The following is an 18,357-nucleotide window of genomic DNA, read 5'->3' on the forward strand; positions in this document are numbered from 1 at the left end:
GCAGACAAGTGGCAGGAGTGATCCTCCGCCCATTGAATTATTTTGGTCACTTCTTTCATCGCCAGGGAACTCCTTGTTCCCCCCTGATGATTGATATATGCAACAGTCGTCATGTTGTCTGATTGGAACCTTATGAATTTGGCCTTTGCTAGTTGAGGCCAAGCTCTGAGAGCATTGAATATCGCTCTCAGTTCCAGAATGTTTATCGGGAACTCTTCCCGAGACCATAGACCCTGAGCTTTCAGGGATTCCCAGACCGCGCCCCAGCCCACTAGACTGGCGTCGGTCGTGACAATGACCCACTCTGGTCTGCGGAAGCTCATTCCCTGGGACAGATGGTCCAGGGTCAGCCACCAACGGAGTGAATCTCTGGTCTTTTGATCTACTTGAATCATTGGAGACAAGTCTAAATAATCCCCATTCCACTGTTTGAGCATGCACAGTTGTAATGGTCTTAGATGAATTCGTGCAAAGGGAACTATGTCCATTGTTGCAACCATCAATCCTACTACTTCCATGCACTGCGCTATGGAAGGACGAGGAACAGAATGAAGCACTTGACAAGAGCTTAGAAGTTTTGATTTTCTGACCTCTGTCAGAAAAATCCTCATTTCTAAGGAATCTATTATTGTTCCCAAGAAGGGAACTCTTGTCGACGGGGACAGAGAACTTTTTTCTTTGTTCACCTTCCATCCGTGAGATCTGAGAAAGGCTAGAACGATGTCCGTATGAGCCTTTGCTTTTGACAGGGACGACGCTTGTATTAGAATGTCGTCCAAGTAAGGTACTACTGCAATGCCCCTTGGTCTTAGAACCGCTAGAAGGGACCCTAGCACCTTTGTGAAAATCCTTGGAGCAGTGGCTAATCCGAATGGGAGGGCCACAAACTGGTAATGCTTGTCCAGAAAAGCGAACCTTAGGAACTGATGATGTTCTTAGTGGATAGGAATATGTAGGTACGCATCCTTTAGATCCACGGTAGTCATAAATTGACTTTCCTGGATGGTGGGTAGAATCGTTCGAATAGTTTCCATTTTGAACGATGGTACCCTGAGAAATTTGTTTAGGATCTTCAAATCCAAAATTGGTCTGAACGTTCCCTCTTTTTTGGGAACTACGAATAGATTGGAATAAAATCCCATTCCTTGTTCCTTTATTGGAACTGGGTGTATCACTCCCATCTTTAACAGGTCTTCTACACAATGTAAGAATGCCTGTCTCTTTATTTGGTTTGAGGATAAGTGAGACCTGTGGAACCTTCCCCTTGGGGGTAGTTCCTTGAATTCCAGGAGATAACCTTGAGAAACTATTTCTAGCGCCCAAGGATCCTGAACATCTCTTGCCCAAGCCTGAGCAAAGAGAGAGTCTGCCCCCCACTAGATCCGGTTCCGGATCGGGGGCTACTCCTTCATGCTGTTTTGTTAGCAGTGGCAGGCTTCTTGGCCTGCTTACCCTTGTTCCAGCCTTGCATTGGTTTCCAGGCTGGTTTGGGTTGTGCGGCATTACCCTCTTGCTTAGAGGATGCAGAATTAGAGGGCGGTCCGTTTCTGCGAAAGGGACGAAAATTAGGCTTATTTTTAGCCTTAAAAGACCTATCCTGTGGAAGGGCGTGGCCCTTTCCCCCAGTGATGTCTGAAATAATCTCTTTCAAATCTGGTCCAAAAAAGTTTTACCTTTGAAAGGGATGTTAAGCAATTTTGTCTTGGATGACACATCCGCTGACCAAGACTTTAGCCAAAGCGCTCTGCGCGCCACGATAGAAAACCCTGAATTTTTCGCCGCTAATCTAGCTAATTGCAAAGCGGCATCTAAAATAAAAGAGTTAGCCAATTTAAGTGCATGAACTCTGTCCATAACCTCCTCATATGGAGTTTCTCTACTGAGCGACTTTTCTAGTTCCTTGAACCAGAACCACGCTGCCGTAGTGACAGGAACAATGCATGAAATTGGTTGTAGAAGGTAGCCTTGCTGTACAAAAATCTTTTTAAGCAAACCTTCCAATTTTTTATCCATAGGATCTTTGAAAGCACAACTATCTTCGATAGGAATAGTAGTGCGTTTGTTTAGAGTAGAAACTGCCCCCTCGACCTTGGGGACTGTCTGCCATAAGTCCTTTCTGGGGTCGACCATAGGAAATAATTTCTTAAATATAGGGGGGGGGACAAAAGGTATGCCGGGCTTTTCCCACTCCTTATTTACTATGTCCGCCACCCGCTTGGGTATAGGAAAAGCGTTGGGGGGCACCGGAACCTCTAGGAACTTGTCCATCTTGCATAATTTCTCTGGAATGACCAAGTTGTCACAATCATCCAGAGTAGATAACACCTCCTTAAGCAGTGCGCGGAGATGTTCTAATTTAAATTTAAATGTCACAACATCAGGTTCAGCTTGATGAGAATTTTTTCCTGAATCTGAGATTTCTCCATCAGACAAAACCTCCCTCATGGCCCCTTCAGATTGGTGTGAGGGTATGACAGAACAATTATCATCAGCGCCCTCTTGCTCTTCAGTGTTTAAAACAGAGCAATCGCGCTTTCTCTGATAAGTAGGCATTTTGGATAAAAGATTTGCTATGGAGTTATCCATTACAGCCGTTAATTGTTGCATGGTAATAAGTATTGGCGCACTAGATGTACTAAGGGCCTCCTGCATGGGCAAAACTGGTGTAGACACAGTAGGAGATGATGTAGTATCATGTTTACTCCCCTCATTTGAGGAATCATCTTGGGCAATATCATTATCTGTGGCAGTACTGTCCTTACTTTGTTTGGACGCTATGGCACAATTATCACATAAATTTAAATGGGGAGACACATTGGCTTTCATACATATAGAACATAGCTTATCTGAAGGTACAGACATGTTAAACAGGCTTAAACTTGTCAACAAAGCACAAAAAACGTTTTAAAATAAAACCGTTACTGACTCTTTAAATTTCAAACAGAAAACACTTTATTATTGAATATGTGAAAAAGTATGAAGGAATCGTTCAAAAATTACCAAAATTTCACCACAGTGTCTTAAAGCATTAAAAGTATTGCACACCAAATTTCAGAGCTTTAACCCTTAAAATAACGGAACCGGAGCCGTTTTTAAATTTAACCCCTATACAGTCCCAGCTATAGTCTTTGCTGAGACCCAACCAAGCCCAGAGGGGAATACGATACCAAATGACGCCTTCTAGAAGCTTTTTCAGTGATTTTTAGATCCTCACACATGCATCTGCATGCCCTGCTCTCAAAAAACAACTGTGCAGTAATGGCGCGAAAATGAGGCTCAGTCTATAACTAGAAAGGCCCCCTGACTGAAAAAGGTGTCTAACACAGTGCCTGCCGTTTTATAAACGTTCCCCAAGATTATAAATGCCAATTGTTAGCCTAAATCTGAATAATATGCCCAAATAAAGCAATCGATTTAGCCCATAAAAATGTCTACCAGCTTTTTAGCCCATATTAAGCCCTTTATTCTGTTTGCTTGACTAAGAAAATGGCTTACCGGTCCCCATGAGGGGAAATGACAGCCTTCCAGCATTACACAGTCTTGTTAGAAATATGGCTAGTGATACCTTAAGCAGAAAAGTCTGCTAACCGTTTCCCCCAACTGAAGTTACTTCATCTCAACAGTCCTATGTGGAAACAGCAATCGATTTTAGTTACTGTCTGCTAAAATCATCTTCCTCTCACAAACAGAAATCTTCATCCTTTTCTGTTTCAGAGTAAATAGTACATACCAGCACTATTTTAAAATAACAAACACTTGATAGAAGAATAAAAACTACATTTAAACACCAAAAAACTCTTAACCATCTCCGTGGAGATGTTGCCTGTGCAACGGCAAAGAGAATGACTGGGGTGGGCGGAGCCTAGGAGGGACTATATGGCCAGCTTTGCTGGGACTCTTTGCCATTTCCTGTTGGGGAGGAGAATATCCCACAAGTAAGGATGACGCCGTGGTCCGGACACACCAATGTTGGAGAAAAAAATATAAAGAGATAGTAAACACCAAAACAGTTATTGTTTAAAAACATAAATAATCCCTTTATTTACCATTCCCCAGTTTTGCATAACCAATACTGTTATAGAAATACACTTTTTACCTCTGTAATTAACTTGGATCTAAGCTTCTGCAGACTTATCTCAGATCTTTTGACAGACATGCATTTTAGTAATTAGTGCTGACTCTTAAATAACTCCATGTGCCTGAGCACGTTATTTATATGAAACACATGAACTAATGCCCTCCAGCTGTGAAAAACTGTCAAAAGCATTCAGATAAGAGGTGGCCTTATTAATTAGCATATGGTCCTACCAGAGTTTAGCTTTCAACTAAGAATACCAAGAGAACAAAGCCAATTTAATGATTAAAGTAAATTAGAAAGTTGTTTAAAATTAAATTCCCTATCTGAATCATGAAAGTTTAATTTGGACTTTACTATCCCTTTAAAGGGACAGTCTAGGCCAAAATAAACTTTCATGATTCAGATAGAGCATGTAATTTTAAACAATTTTCCAATTTACTTTTATCACCAATTTTGCTTTGTTCTCTTGGTATTCTTAGTTGAAAGCTTAACATAGGAGATTCATATGCTAATTTCTTAGACCTTGAAGCCCACCTCTTTCAGATTGCATTTTAACAGTTTTTCACCACTAGAGGGTGTTAGTTCACGTATTTCATATAGATAACACTGTGCTTGTGCACGAGAAGTTATCTGGGAGCAGGCACTGATTGGCTAGACTGCAAGTCTGTCAAAAGAACTGAAATAACAGGGCAGTCTGCAGAGGCTTAGATACAAGATAATCACAGAGGTTAAAAGTATATTCATATAACTGTATTGGTTATGCAAAACTGGGAAATGGGTAATAAAGGGATTATCTATCTTTTAAAACAATAAAAATTCTGGTGTAGACTGTCCCTTTAACTCCATTAGCAGAGAAAGGCAAACCAGGTAACCACATGGGGTAAAAAAGCAATTCTCAATTAATTTAAACGTTTGCATATTGCCTACCAGTAACATTCTGGAGCTCCCCAAATTCAGAATTATCACTTGACTCAGCGGTGGTGTTATCATCAAACAGATCTACATCAATCTGATCTTCTGCTTCGCCTCGTGCATCATTATCAACATCCATGAGATCAACTTCAGCATCCACTGTGTTCCTAGTGTTGTTGAGCTGTCAGAAGATTAATGACCTTTTATGTAAAACACAAACTCATTTAACTGGTATGGTTTTTTTTATATTGTTTTTATTATTGCTCTTATTTGTATTATTATATTAACAATACACATATCATATTAGAAAAAATACATTAAGTAACTCATAACGCCAACATAAAGCCATGTAAAGTTTATTTGAGAAATCATTTTAAAGCTGAACACACTTACTAAATGTCTGCAAATGTCTGCCAGATCACTTAACATTCTTGGAGTGAGAAGACGCAAGAACAGATCACAAAAGAATCGAGCTGATTTGCTCTGTAAAGAAAGACAAATATTTTAGAATCTATAGATTACTGGATTTGGTTTGACAGGTTTAATAGTAACATTACATAAGGAGACATTAAAGGTATATTTTTATATATGCATAGTATAAATTATCATGTAAGCACTGCACTCCTGGGGCCTAGCAGCTGGTTGGTCGCTTCACTCATTTGCTTCTTTTCATTAGCTCACTAGATGTTTTTAGCCAGGTCCCATTAATGCATTGCATCTTTTGAGTTTACTTTAACTATGTGTTTAATGGATTTTCCCCTTTTTTCCCTTTTATGTCCTTTTAAGGCTGACAGCCTGAAATATTTTGTTTCTCGACCTAATGGAGATTAATTACTGTGGAGTGCTTCTACCTTTGTTGATATTTGCAAACGTTTTTGGGGTTTTGTGCAGAGGCACAGTTAAGCTTGCACCCTGAAAGGAAACACACAAGTATCATTCTTAAACCTGTATGTTTAATGTAAGTTTAAAGCAGGGGACAACTAAAGTTATTGTGTATTGTGGTTTAGCAAATGTATCACAAAAAGGGGAGCAATTAACGCACCACTGACACTCTGATGACTTGTGCTCATTTTGTTTCTCTAAGAAAGGAGATTGCATTTAAAAAGTAAATTAAACTTTCATGGTTTAGATGCAGCAAGCACGTTTAAGAGACTTTTCAATTTACTTCTATATCTATTATATTATCAGATTTAGTTCTCTTAGAATCCTTCGTTGAAAAGAATACCTAGGTAGACTCTGGAGCAACAGTGTAATACTGCAAACTAGTTGTTGAACGGTGTTTAAATGCATATACTTTTTATCATTAGGATTGCCATGATACACTCATGAGGAGTAGCTGATACCTGGATTGGCTACCCAACAGAGGTGGTATGTCTCAGCAGTGCCAGGTTAATCTGAAATGTTTTTTGTCTAAAATCTGTGTTTGTTTAGGAATGCTGTGGTCTAAAGACACGCCTCCTCCCCCCTCCTCCTGGTGGATGGTACTACTTGATACTGTGAGTTAAGGCTGGCTATGAATAGTTGAATGATCATAAATTATAACAATGGCGGGGGCCTTGACAAGACAAAGGAAACACTGAGTTATAACTGAATGTTACCCAAAAAAAACTGTCAGAACTTGTCTGGGACCAGAAGTAACAACTAACGCAGGTTCTCCACATATCTCAAGAAAATTGGTAATAAGCTTAGACGTTGTGTTATTTTATGTCCCATTTTATTTTAAAGAACTATATCTTTGCATATATGCTATTTTTAATGTTTCTATAATCTGTCACTGTGTAACCTGAATTGGTATTTTTGTTATTAAACATATAGAAAATCTAATTCTGTCTTTGGGCTCTAATATCTGAATTCACACTCTAAAGAGTCAAGGTTAAAGGCACGTTACCTAATTGTTAATTGTGTGAGTTATTGGGTTACCTAGACACCCTTTTTAATTTAAAACTCTTGGTGGTGGCAGCGAGATTTGTTAAACTGAGGTTGTGGTAGGCAGGATTTGGGGGTTAATTTGGTGTCCCTTTATGTCCTTTGTAGCAATAAAGGTTTAGGGAACTAGAAGCTGCGTGCTATTAACCTCTTCATGCCCACACCTTCCCCATTGTGACGGTTAAGTGAAAAGGCTTAATCGTCACAAATATGTTCAGCTAAATGTCAGTAGTGCTATACTGCTTTGGAGTTGATTTTAACTATGTGTTTAACCCTTCAACAACAGTGCAACAATAAAAAAAAAAAATTGGGGGGGGAATCTTTATTGTAAACATAGAAGACCTAAATGATTTGCCTACTTCAGAACAAAAGTGTGCTGAACTCTAGTTATTCTTTTAACTTATTAACAATAGAAATAACAAAATATTGAGTTGTGGTTTTAATGCTCTGCAATATTAAACCTTTTTGGATTCTTCGATTTCATATAATTTCCTTTCCACAGTTATATACACAGTAGAAACATTTCATATAATTACCTTTCAACAGTTACATACACAGTGGATATGTTGTGGGTAAAGTCAGATGTTGGGAAATCTTAGGATTACCCAGGTAAAACTGACATTACCCAAGTGGCTGTGGGTAAAGCCCGATGTATGATCATAAATCCCCTCAGAGTGCGGAGTCAACGCATCAAACATATATAGAATGCACTGTAATTCCCCTATCGTCACTATCTTTTTTGCCTCTGCCTGGTGGGTTCAAGGTTCACTTGGGGTGGATGCCAAAGGATGCGCGGGGCGCCTTCCTTAAACCCCGCATATGGAGGCAAAAGAAATAGTGTAGATGGGGGAATTACAGTGCATCGGGCTTTACCCACAGCCGCTTGGGTATTGTTCGTTTTACCCGGGTAATTCTAGGATTACCCAGATTTCTTTCATATAAGTACCTTTCCACAGTTACATACACAGTGGATACATTTCATATAATTACCTTTCCACAGTTACATACACGGTGGATACATTTCATATAAGTACCTTTCCACAGTTACATACACAGTGGATACATTTCATATAAGTAACTTTCCACCGTTACATACACAGTGGATACATTTCATAAAAATATAATTTATGCTTACCTGATAAATTCATTTCTCCTGTAGTGTAGTCAGTCCACGGGTCATCCATTACTTATGGGATTATATCTCCTCCCTAACAGGAAGTGCAAGAGGATCACCCAAGCAGAGCTGCTATATAGCTCCTCCCCTCTACGTCATACCCAGTCATTCGACCGAAAACAAACGAGAAAGGAGAAAACTATAGGGTGCAGTGGTGACTGGAGTTTAATTTAAAATTTAGACCTGCCGTAAAAAACAGGGCGGGCCGTGGACTGACTACACTACAGGAGAAATGAATTTATCAGGTAAGCATAAATTATATTTTCTCCTGTTAAGTGTAGTCAGTCCACGGGTCATCCATTACTTATGGGATACCAATACCAAAGCTAAAAGTACACGGATGACGGGAGGGACAGGCAGGATCTTTACACGGAAGGAACCACTGCCTGTAGAACCTTTCTCCCAAAAACAGCCTCCGAAGAAGCAAGTGTCAAATTTGTAAAATTTTGAAAAAGTGTGAAGTGAAGACCAAGTTGCAGCCTTGCAAATCTGTTCAACAGAGGCCTCATTCTTAAAGGCCCAAGTGGAAGCCACAGCTCTAGTAGAATGAGCTGTAATCCTTTCAGGAGGCTGCTGTCCAGCAGTCTCATAGGCTAAACGTATTATGCTACGAAGCCAAAAAGAGAGAGAGGTAGCCGAAGCTTTTTGACCTCTCCTCTGTCCAGAATAAACGACAAACAGGGAAGAAGTTTGACGAAAATCTTTAGTTGCCTGCAAACAAAATTTCAGGGCACGGACGACGTCCAGATTGTGCAGAAGTCGTTCCTTCTTTGAAGAAGGGTTAGGGCACAATGATGGAACAACAATCTTTGATTGATATTCTTGTTAGTGACTACCTTAGGTAAGAACCCAGGTTTAGTACGCAGAACTACCTTATCTGAATGACAAATCAGATAAGAAGAATCACAATGTAAGGCCGATAACTCAGAGACTCTTCGAGCCGAGGAAATAGCCATTAAAAACAGAACTTTCCAAGATAACAGCTTGATATCAATGGAATGAAGGGGTTCAAACGGAACACCTTGCAGAACGTTAAGAACTAAGTTTAAGCTCCACGGCGGAGCAACAGTCTTAAACACAGGCTTAATCCTAGCCAAAGCCTGACAAAAAGCCTGAACGTCTGGAACGTCTGCCAGACGTTTGTGTAAAAGGATAGACAGAGCTGAGATCTGTCCCTTTAACAAACTAGCAGATAAACCCTTTTCTAAACCTTCTTGTAGAAAAGACAATATCCTAGGAATCCTAACCTTAACTCCATGAGTAACTCTTGGATTCGCACCAATATAAGTATTTACGCCATATTTTATGGTAAATTTTCCTGGTAACAGGTTTCCTAGCCTGTATTAAGGTATCAATCACTGACTCCGAGAATCCCCGCTTTGATAGAATCAAGCGTTCAATCTCCATGCAATCAGCCTCAGAGAAATTAGATTTGGATGTTTGAAAGGACCCTGAATCAGAAGGTCCTGTCTCAGAGGCAGAGACCATGGTGGACAGGACGACATGTCCACTAGATCTGCATACCAGGTCCTGCGTGGCCACGCAGGCGCTATTAGAATCATCGATGCTCTCTCCTGTTTGATCCTGGCAATCAATCGAGGAAGCATCGGGAAGGGTGGAAACACATAAGCCATGTTGAAGACCCAAGGTGCTGTCAGAGCATCTATCAGTACCGCTCCCGGGTCCCTGGACCTGGATCCGTAACAAGGAAGCTTGGCGTTCTGGCAAGACGCCATGAGATCCAGATCTGGTTTGCCCCAATGATGAAGCAGTTGGGCAAACACCTCCGGATGAAGTTCCCACTCCCCCGGATGAAAAGTCTGGCGACTTAGAAAATCCGCCTCCCAGTTCTCCACGCCTCGGATGTGGATCGCTGACAGGTGTCAAGAGTGAGACTCTGCCCAGCGAATTATCTTTGAGACTTCCATCATCGCTAGGGAACTCCTTGTTCCTCCTTGATGGTTGATGTAAGCCACAGTCGTGATGTTGTCCGACTGAAACCTGATGAACCTCAGAGTTGCTATCTGAGGCCAAGCCAGAAGAGCATTGAGAACTGCTCTTAATTCCAGAATGTTTATTGGAAGGAGTCTCTCCTCCTGAGTCCATGATCCCTGAGCCTTCAGGGAATTCCAGACTGCGCCCCAACCTAGAAGGCTGGCGTCTGTTGTTACAATCGTCCTATCTGGCCTGCGGAAGGGCATCCCCTTGGACAGATGTGGCCGAGAAAGCCACCATAGAAGAGAATCTCTGGTCTCTTGATACAGATTTAGCAGAGGGGACAAATCTGAGTAATCCCCATTCCACTGACTTAGTATGCACAATTGCAGCGGTCTGAGATGCAGGCGCGCAAAAGGTACTATGTCCATTGCCGCTACCATTAAGCCGATTACCTCCATGCACTGAGCCACTGACGGGTGGTGCATGGAATGAAGGACACGGCAAGCATTTAGAAGTTTTGATAACCTGTCCTCCGTCAGGTAAATTTTCATTTCTACAGAATCTATAAGAGTCCCTAAGAAGGGAACTCTTGTGAGTGGCAATAGAGAACTCTTTTCTACGTTCACCTTCCACCCATGTGACCTTAGAAATGCCAGAACTAACTCTGTATAAGACTTGGCAGTTTGGAAACTTGACGCTTGTATCAGAATGTCGTCTAGGTACGGAGCTACCGCTATGCCTCGCGGTCTTAGTACCGCCAGAAGAGAGCCCAGAACCTTTGTAAAGATTCTTGGAGCCGTAGCTAACCCGAAGGGAAGAGCTACAAACTGGTAATGCCTGTTTAGGAAGGCAAACCTTAGATACCGGTAATGATCCTTGTGAATCGGTATGTGAAGGTAGGCATCCTTTAAATCCACTGTGGTCATGTACTGACCCTCTTGGATCATGGGTAGGATAGTTCGAATAGTTTACATTTTGAACGATGGAACTCTTAGGAATTTGTTTAGGATCTTTAAGTCCAAGATTGGTCTGAAGGTTCCCTCTTTTTTGGGAACCACAAACAGATTTGAATAAAACCCTTGTCCGTGTTCCGACCGCGGAACTGGGTGGATCACTCCCATTAGTAAGAGGTCTTGTACACAGCGTAGAAACGCCTCTTTCTTTATCTGGTTTGCTGACAACCTTGAAAGATGAAATCTCCCTTGTGGAGGAGAAGCCTTGAAGTCCAGAAGATATCCCTGAGATATGATCTCCAACGCCCAGGGATCCTGGACATCTCTTGCCCAAGCCTGGGCGAAGAGAGAAAGTCTGCCCCCCACTAGATCAGTTTCCGGATCGGGGGCCCTCACTTCATGCTGTCTTAGGGGCAGCAGCAGGTTTTCTGGCCTGCTTGCCCTTGTTCCAGGACTGGTTAGGTTTCCAGCCCTGTCTGTAGCGAGCAACAGTTCCTTCCTGTCTTGGAGCGGAGGAAGTTGATGCTGCTCCTGCCTTGAAGTTACGAAAGGCACGAAAATTAGACTGTTTAGCCCTTGGTTTGGCCCTGTCTTGAGGCAGGGCATGGCCCTTACCTCCAGTAATGTCAGCGATAATTTCTTTCAAACCGGGCCCGAATAATGTCTGCCCTTTGAAAGGAATATTAAGCAATTTAGATTTAGAAGTCACATCAGCTGACCAGGATTTAAGCCACAGCACTCTACGTGCTTGAATGGCGAATCCGGAGTTCTTAGCCGTAAGTTTGGTTAAGTGTACTACGGCATCAGAAATAAATGAATTAGCTAGCTTAAGGACTTTAAGCTTGTTTATAATCTCATCCAATGGAGCTGTGCTAAGGGTCTCTTCCAGAGACTCAAACCAGAATGCCGCCGCAGCCGTGACAGGCGCAATGCATGCAAGGGGTTGTAATATAAAACCTTGCTGAACAAACATTTTCTTAAGGTAACCCTCTAACTTTTTATCCATTGGATCTGAAAAAGCACAGCTATCCTCCACCGGGATAGTGGTGCGCTTAGCCAGAGTAGAAACTGCTCCCTCCACCTTAGGGACCGTCTTCCATAAGTCCCGTGTGGTGGCGTCTATTGGAAACATTTTTCTAAATATAGGAGGGGGTGAAAAAGGCACACCGGGTCTATCCCACTCCTTGTTAACAATTTCTGTAAGCCTTTTAGGTATAGGAAAAACGTCAGTACACGCCGGTACCGCAAAATATTTATCCAGCCTACATACTTTCTCTGGAATTGCAACCGTGTTACAATCATTCAGAGCCGCTAATACCTCCCCTAGTAATACACGGAGGTTCTCAAGCTTAAATTTAAAATTTGAAATGTCTGAGTCCAGTTTACTTGGATCATATCCGTCACCCACAGAATGAAGCTCTCCGTCCTCATGTTCTGCAAATTGTGACGCAGTATCAGACATGGCTCTATTATTATCAGCGCACTCTGTTCTTACCCCGGAGTGATCGCGTTTACCCCTAAATTCTGGCAATTTAGATAGTACTAAAGTCATAACATTAGCCATGTCTTGCAAAGTGATTTGTATGGGCCGCCCTGATATACTTGGCGCCACAATATCACGCACCTCCTGAGCGGGAGGCGAAGGTACTGACACGTGAGGAGAGTTAGTCGGCATAACTTCCCCCTCGTTGTCTGGTGATAATTTCTTTACATGTAAAGATTGACTTTTATTTAAAGTAACATCAATGCAATTAGTACACAAATTTCTATTGGGCTCCACATTGGCCTTTAAACATAGTGAACAAAGAGATTCATCTGTGTCAGACATGTTTAAACAGACTAGCAATGAGACTAGCAAGCTTGGAAATACTTTTCTAAATAAATTTACAAGCAATATAAAAAACGCTACTGTGCCTTTAAGAAGCACAAAAAGCTGTCACAGTTGAAATAACAATGAACCAAAATAGTTATAGCAACCAATTTTTCACAGTAAATGTATTAAGTTAGCAAAGGATTGCACCCACCAGCAAATGGATGATTAACCCCTTAATACCCAAAAACGGATAACAAATGAATAATTAACGTTTTTATCACAGTCAAAACACACTGTCACAGGTCTGCTGTGAGTGATTACCTCCCTCAAAACTAGTTTTGGAGACCCCTGGGCTCTGTAGAGACGTCCTGGATCATGGAGGAAGAAATAGGAAGACTGTGACTAAATTTTTACTGCGCAATAAAGCGCTAAAATAGGCCCCTCCCACTCATATTACAACAGTGGGGAAGCTCAGTAAACTGTTTTTATTCAGAAACAAATGACAGCCATGTGGTAAAAATCATGCCCATAAAGTTTTATCACCAAGTACCTCAGAAAAACAGAATTTATGTTTACCTGATAAATTTCTTTCTCCAACGGTGTGTCCGGTCCACGGCGTCATCCTTACTTGTGGGGATATTCTCTTCCCCAACAGGAAATGGCAAAGAGCCCAGCAAAGCTGGTCACATGATCCCTCCTAGGCTCCGCCTACCCCAGTCATTCGACCGACGTTAAGGAGGAATATTTGCATAGGAGAAACCATATGGTACCGTGGTGACTGTAGTTAAAGAAAATAAATTATCAGACCTGATTAAAAAAACCAGGGCGGGCCGTGGACCCGACACACCGTTGGAGAAAGAAATTTATCAGGTAAACATAAATTCTGTTTTCTCCAACATAGGTGTGTCCGGTCCACGGCGTCATCCTTACTTGTGGGAACCAATACCAAAGCTTTAGGACACGGATGAAGGGAGGGAGCAAATCAGGTCACCTAAATGGAAGGCACCACGGCTTGCAAAACCTTTCTCCCAAAAATAGCCTCAGAAGAAGCAAAAGTATCAAACTTGTAAAATTTGGTAAAAGTGTGCAGTGAAGACCAAGTCGCTGCCCTACATATCTGATCAACAGAAGCCTCGTTCTTGAAGGCCCATGTAGAAGCCACAGCCCTAGTGGAATGAGCTGTGATTCTTTCGGGAGGCTGCCGTCCGGCAGTCTCGTAAGCCAATCTGATGATGCTTTTAATCCAAAAAGAGAGAGAGGTAGAAGTTGCTTTTTGACCTCTCCTTTTACCTGAAAAAACAACAAACAAGGAAGATGTTTGTCTAAAATCCTTTGTAGCATCTAAATAGAATTTTAGAGCGCGAACAACATCCAAATTGTGCAACAAACGTTCCTTCTTTGAAACTGGTTTTGGACACAGAGAAGGTACGATAATCTCCTGGTTAATGTTTTTGTTAGAAACAACTTTTGGAAGAAAACCAGGTTTAGTACGTAAAACCACCTTATCTGCATGGAACACCAGATAAGGAGGAGAACACTGCAGAGCAGATAATTCTGAGACTCTTCTAGCAGAAGAAATCGCAACTAAAAACAAAACTTTCCCAGATAATAACTTAATATCAACGGAATGTAAGGGTTCAAACGGAACCCCCTGAAGAACTGAAAGAACTAAATTGAGACTCCAAGGAGGAGTCAAAGGTTTGTAAACAGGCTTGATTCTAACCAGAGCCTGAACAAAGGCTTGAACATCTGGCACAGCTGCCAGCTTTTTGTGAAGTAATACCGACAAGGCAGAAATCTGTCCCTTCAGGGAACTAGCAGATAATCCTTTTTCCAATCCTTCTTGAAGGAAGGATAGAATCCTAGGAATCTTAACCTTGTCCCAAGGGAATCCTTTAGATTCACACCAACAGATATATTTTTTCCAAATTTTGTGGTAAATCTTTCTAGTTACAGGCTTTCTGGCCTGAACAAGAGTATCGATAACAGAATCTGAGAATCCTCGCTTCGATAAAATCAAGCGTTCAATCTCCAAGCAGTCAGCTGGAGTGAAACCAGATTCGGATGTTCGAACGGACCCTGAACAAGAAGGTCTCGTCTCCAAGGTAGCTTCCAAGGTGGAGCCGATGACATATTCACCAGATCTGCATACCAAGTCCTGCGTGGCCACGCAGGAGCTATCAAGATCACCGACGCCCTCTCCTGATTGATCCTGGCTACCAGCCTGGGGATGAGAGGAAATGGCGGGAACACATAAGCTAGTTTGAAGGTCCAAGGTGCTACTAGTGCATCCACTAGAGCCGCCTTGGGATCCCTGGATCTGGCCCCGTAGCAAGGAACTTTGAAGTTCTGACGAGAGGCCATCAGATCCATGTCTGGAATGCCCCACAGGTGAGTGACTTGGGCAAAGATTTCCGGATGGAGTTCCCACTCCCCCGGATGCAATGTCTGACGACTCAGAAAATCCGCTTCCCAATTTTCCACTCCTGGGATGTGGATAGCAGACAGGTGGCAGGAGTGAGACTCCGCCCATAGAATGATTTTGGTCACTTCTTCCATCGCTAGGGAACTCCTTGTTCCCCCCTGATGGTTGATGTACGCAACAGTTGTCATGTTGTCTGATTGAAACCGTATGAACTTGGTCCTCGCTAGCCGAGGCCAGGCCTTGAGAGCATTGAATATCGCTCTCAGTTCCAGAATATTTATCGGTAGAAGAGATTCTTCCCGAGACCAAAGACCCTGAGCTTTCAGGGATCCCCAGACCGCGCCCCAGCCCATCAGACTGGCGTCGGTCGTGACAATGACCCACTCTGGTCTGCGGAACGTCATCCCTTGAGACAGATTGTCCAGGGACAGCCACCAACGGAGTGAGTCTCTGGTCCTCTGATTTACTTGTATCTTCGGAGACAAGTCTGTATAGTCCCCATTCCACTGACTGAGCATGCACAGTTGTAATGGTCTTAGATGAATGCGCGCAAAAGGAACTATGTCCATCGCCGCTACCATCAACCCGATCACTTCCATGCACTGAGCTATGGAAGGAAGAGGAACGGAATGAAGTATCCGACAAGAGTCTAGAAGTTTTGTTTTTCTGGCCTCTGTTAGAAAGATCCTCATTTCTAAAGAGTCTATAATTGTTCCCAAGAAGGGAACCCTTGTTGACGGGGATAGAGAACTCTTTTCCACGTTCACTTTCCAGCCGTGAGATCTGAGAAAGGCCAGGACAATGTCCGTGTGAGCCTTTGCTTGAGGAAGGGACGACGCTTGAATCAGAATGTCGTCCAGGTAAGGTACTACTGCAATGCCCCTTGGTCTTAGCACCGCTAGAAGGGAGCCTAGTACCTTTGTGAAAATCCTTGGAGCAGTGGCTAATCCGAAAGGAAGCGCCACGAACTGGTAATGTTTGTCCAGGAATGCAAACCTTAGGAACCGATGATGTTCCTTGTGGATAGGAATATGTAGATACGCATCCTTTAAATCCGCCGTGGTCATGAATTGACCCTCCTGGATGGAAGGAAGAATAGTTCGAATGGTTTCCATCTTGAAAGATGGAACCTTGAGAAACTTGTTTAAGATCTTGAGATCTAAGATTGGTCTGAACGTTCCCTCTTTTTTGGGAACTATGAACAGATTGGAGTAGAACCCCATCCCTTGTTCTCTTAGTGGAACAGGATGAATCACTCCCATTTTTAACCGGTCTTCTACACAATGTAAGAACGCCTGTCTTTTTATGTGGTCTGAAGACAACTGAGACCTGTGGAACCTCCCCCTTGGGGGAAGTCCCTTGAATTCCAGAAGATAACCCTGGGAGACTATTTCTAGCGCCCAAGGATCCAGAACATCTCTTGCCCAAGCCTGAGCGAAGAGAGAGAGTCTGCCCCCCACCAGATCCGGTCCCGGATCGGGGGCCAATATTTCATGCTGTCTTGGTAGCAGTGGCAGGCTTCTTGGCCTGCTTTCCCTTGTTCCAGCCTTGCATTGGTCTCCAAGCTGGCTTGGCTTGAGAAGTATTACCCTCTTGCTTAGAGGACGTAGCACTTTGGGCTGGTCCGTTTTTACGAAAGGGACGAAAATTGGGTCTATTTTTCGCCTTGAAAGGCCGATCCTGAGGAAGGGCGTGGCCCTTACCCCCAGTGATATCCGAGATAATCTCTTTCAAGTCCGGGCCAAACAGCGTTTTCCCCTTGAAAGGAATGTTTAGTAGCTTGTTCTTGGAAGACGCGTCAGCCGACCAAGATTTCAACCAAAGCGCTCTGCGCGCCACAATAGCAAACCCAGAATTCTTAGCCGCTAACCTAGCCAATTGCAAAGTGGCGTCTAGGGTGAAAGAATTAGCCAATTTGAGAGCATTGATTCTGTCCATAATCTCCTCATAAGGAGGAGAATCACTATCGAGCGCCTTTATCAGTTCATCAAACCAGAAACATGCGGCTGTAGTGACAGGGACAATGCATGAAATTGGTTGTAGAAGGTAACCCTGCTGAACAAACATCTTTTTAAGCAAACCTTCTAATTTTTTATCCATAGGATCTTTGAAAGCACAACTATCCTCTATGGGTATAGTGGTGCGTTTGTTTAAAGTAGAAACCGCTCCCTCGACCTTGGGGACTGTCTGCCATAAGTCCTTTCTGGGGTCGACCATAGGAAACAATTTTTTAAATATGGGGGGAGGGACGAAAGGAATACCGGGCCTTTCCCATTCTTTATTAACAATGTCCGCCACCCGCTTGGGTATAGGAAAAGCTTCTGGGAGCTCCGGCACCTCTAGGAACTTGTCCATTTTACATAGTTTCTCTGGGATGACCAACTTTTCACAATCATCCAGAGTGGATAATACCTCCTTAAGCAGAATGCGGAGATGTTCCAACTTAAATTTAAATGCAATTACATCAGGTTCAGCCTGTTGAGAAATGTTCCCTGAATCAGTAATTTCTCCCTCAGACAAAACCTCCCTGGCCCCCTCAGATTGGGTTAGGGGCCCTTCAGAGATATTAATATCAGCGTCGTCATGCTCTTCAGTAACTAAAACAGAGCAGCCACGCTTACGCTGACAAGGGTTCATTTTGGCTAAAATGTTTTTGACAGAATTATCCATTACAGCCGTTAATTGTTGCATAGTAAGCAGTATTGGCGCGCTAGATGTACTAGGGGCCTCCTGAGTGGGCAAGACTCGTGTAGACGAAGGAGGGAATGATGCAGTACCATGCTTACTCCCCTCACTTGAGGAATCATCTTGGGCATCATTGTCATTATCACATAAATCACATTTATTTAAATGAACAGGAATTCTGGCTTCCCCACATTCAGAACACAGTCTATCTGGTAGTTCAGACATGTTAAACAGGCATAAACTTGATAATAAAGTACAAAAAACGTTTTAAAATAAAACCGTTACTGTCACTTTAAATTTTAAACTGAACACACTTTATTACTGCAATTGCGAAAAAACATGAAGGAATTGTACAAAATTCACCAAATTTTCACCACAGTGTCTTAAAGCCTTAAAAGTATTGCACACCAAATTTGGAAGCTTTAACCCTTAAAATAACGGAACCGGAGCCGT

General features: G+C 42.6%; 1 protein-coding gene across 1 annotated transcript in view; it reads right to left on the minus strand.

Moving 5' to 3' along the window:
- The window catches only part of ATM (ATM serine/threonine kinase), a 925,848-nt gene that overhangs the window by 661,041 nt on the left and 246,450 nt on the right, over nt 1-18,357 (minus strand). Inside the window, exons 16-17 of the mRNA XM_053708547.1 lie at nt 5,384-5,473; nt 5,006-5,171 (exon numbers count right to left, since the gene is read on the minus strand). Coding sequence (XP_053564522.1) covers nt 5,006-5,171; nt 5,384-5,473 — 256 coding nt within the window. The remainder of the gene's footprint in view (nt 1-5,005; nt 5,172-5,383; nt 5,474-18,357) is intronic.

This window comes from Bombina bombina, chromosome 3 (genome assembly GCF_027579735.1).
Source record: "Bombina bombina isolate aBomBom1 chromosome 3, aBomBom1.pri, whole genome shotgun sequence".
NCBI lineage: Eukaryota > Metazoa > Chordata > Amphibia > Anura > Bombinatoridae > Bombina > Bombina bombina.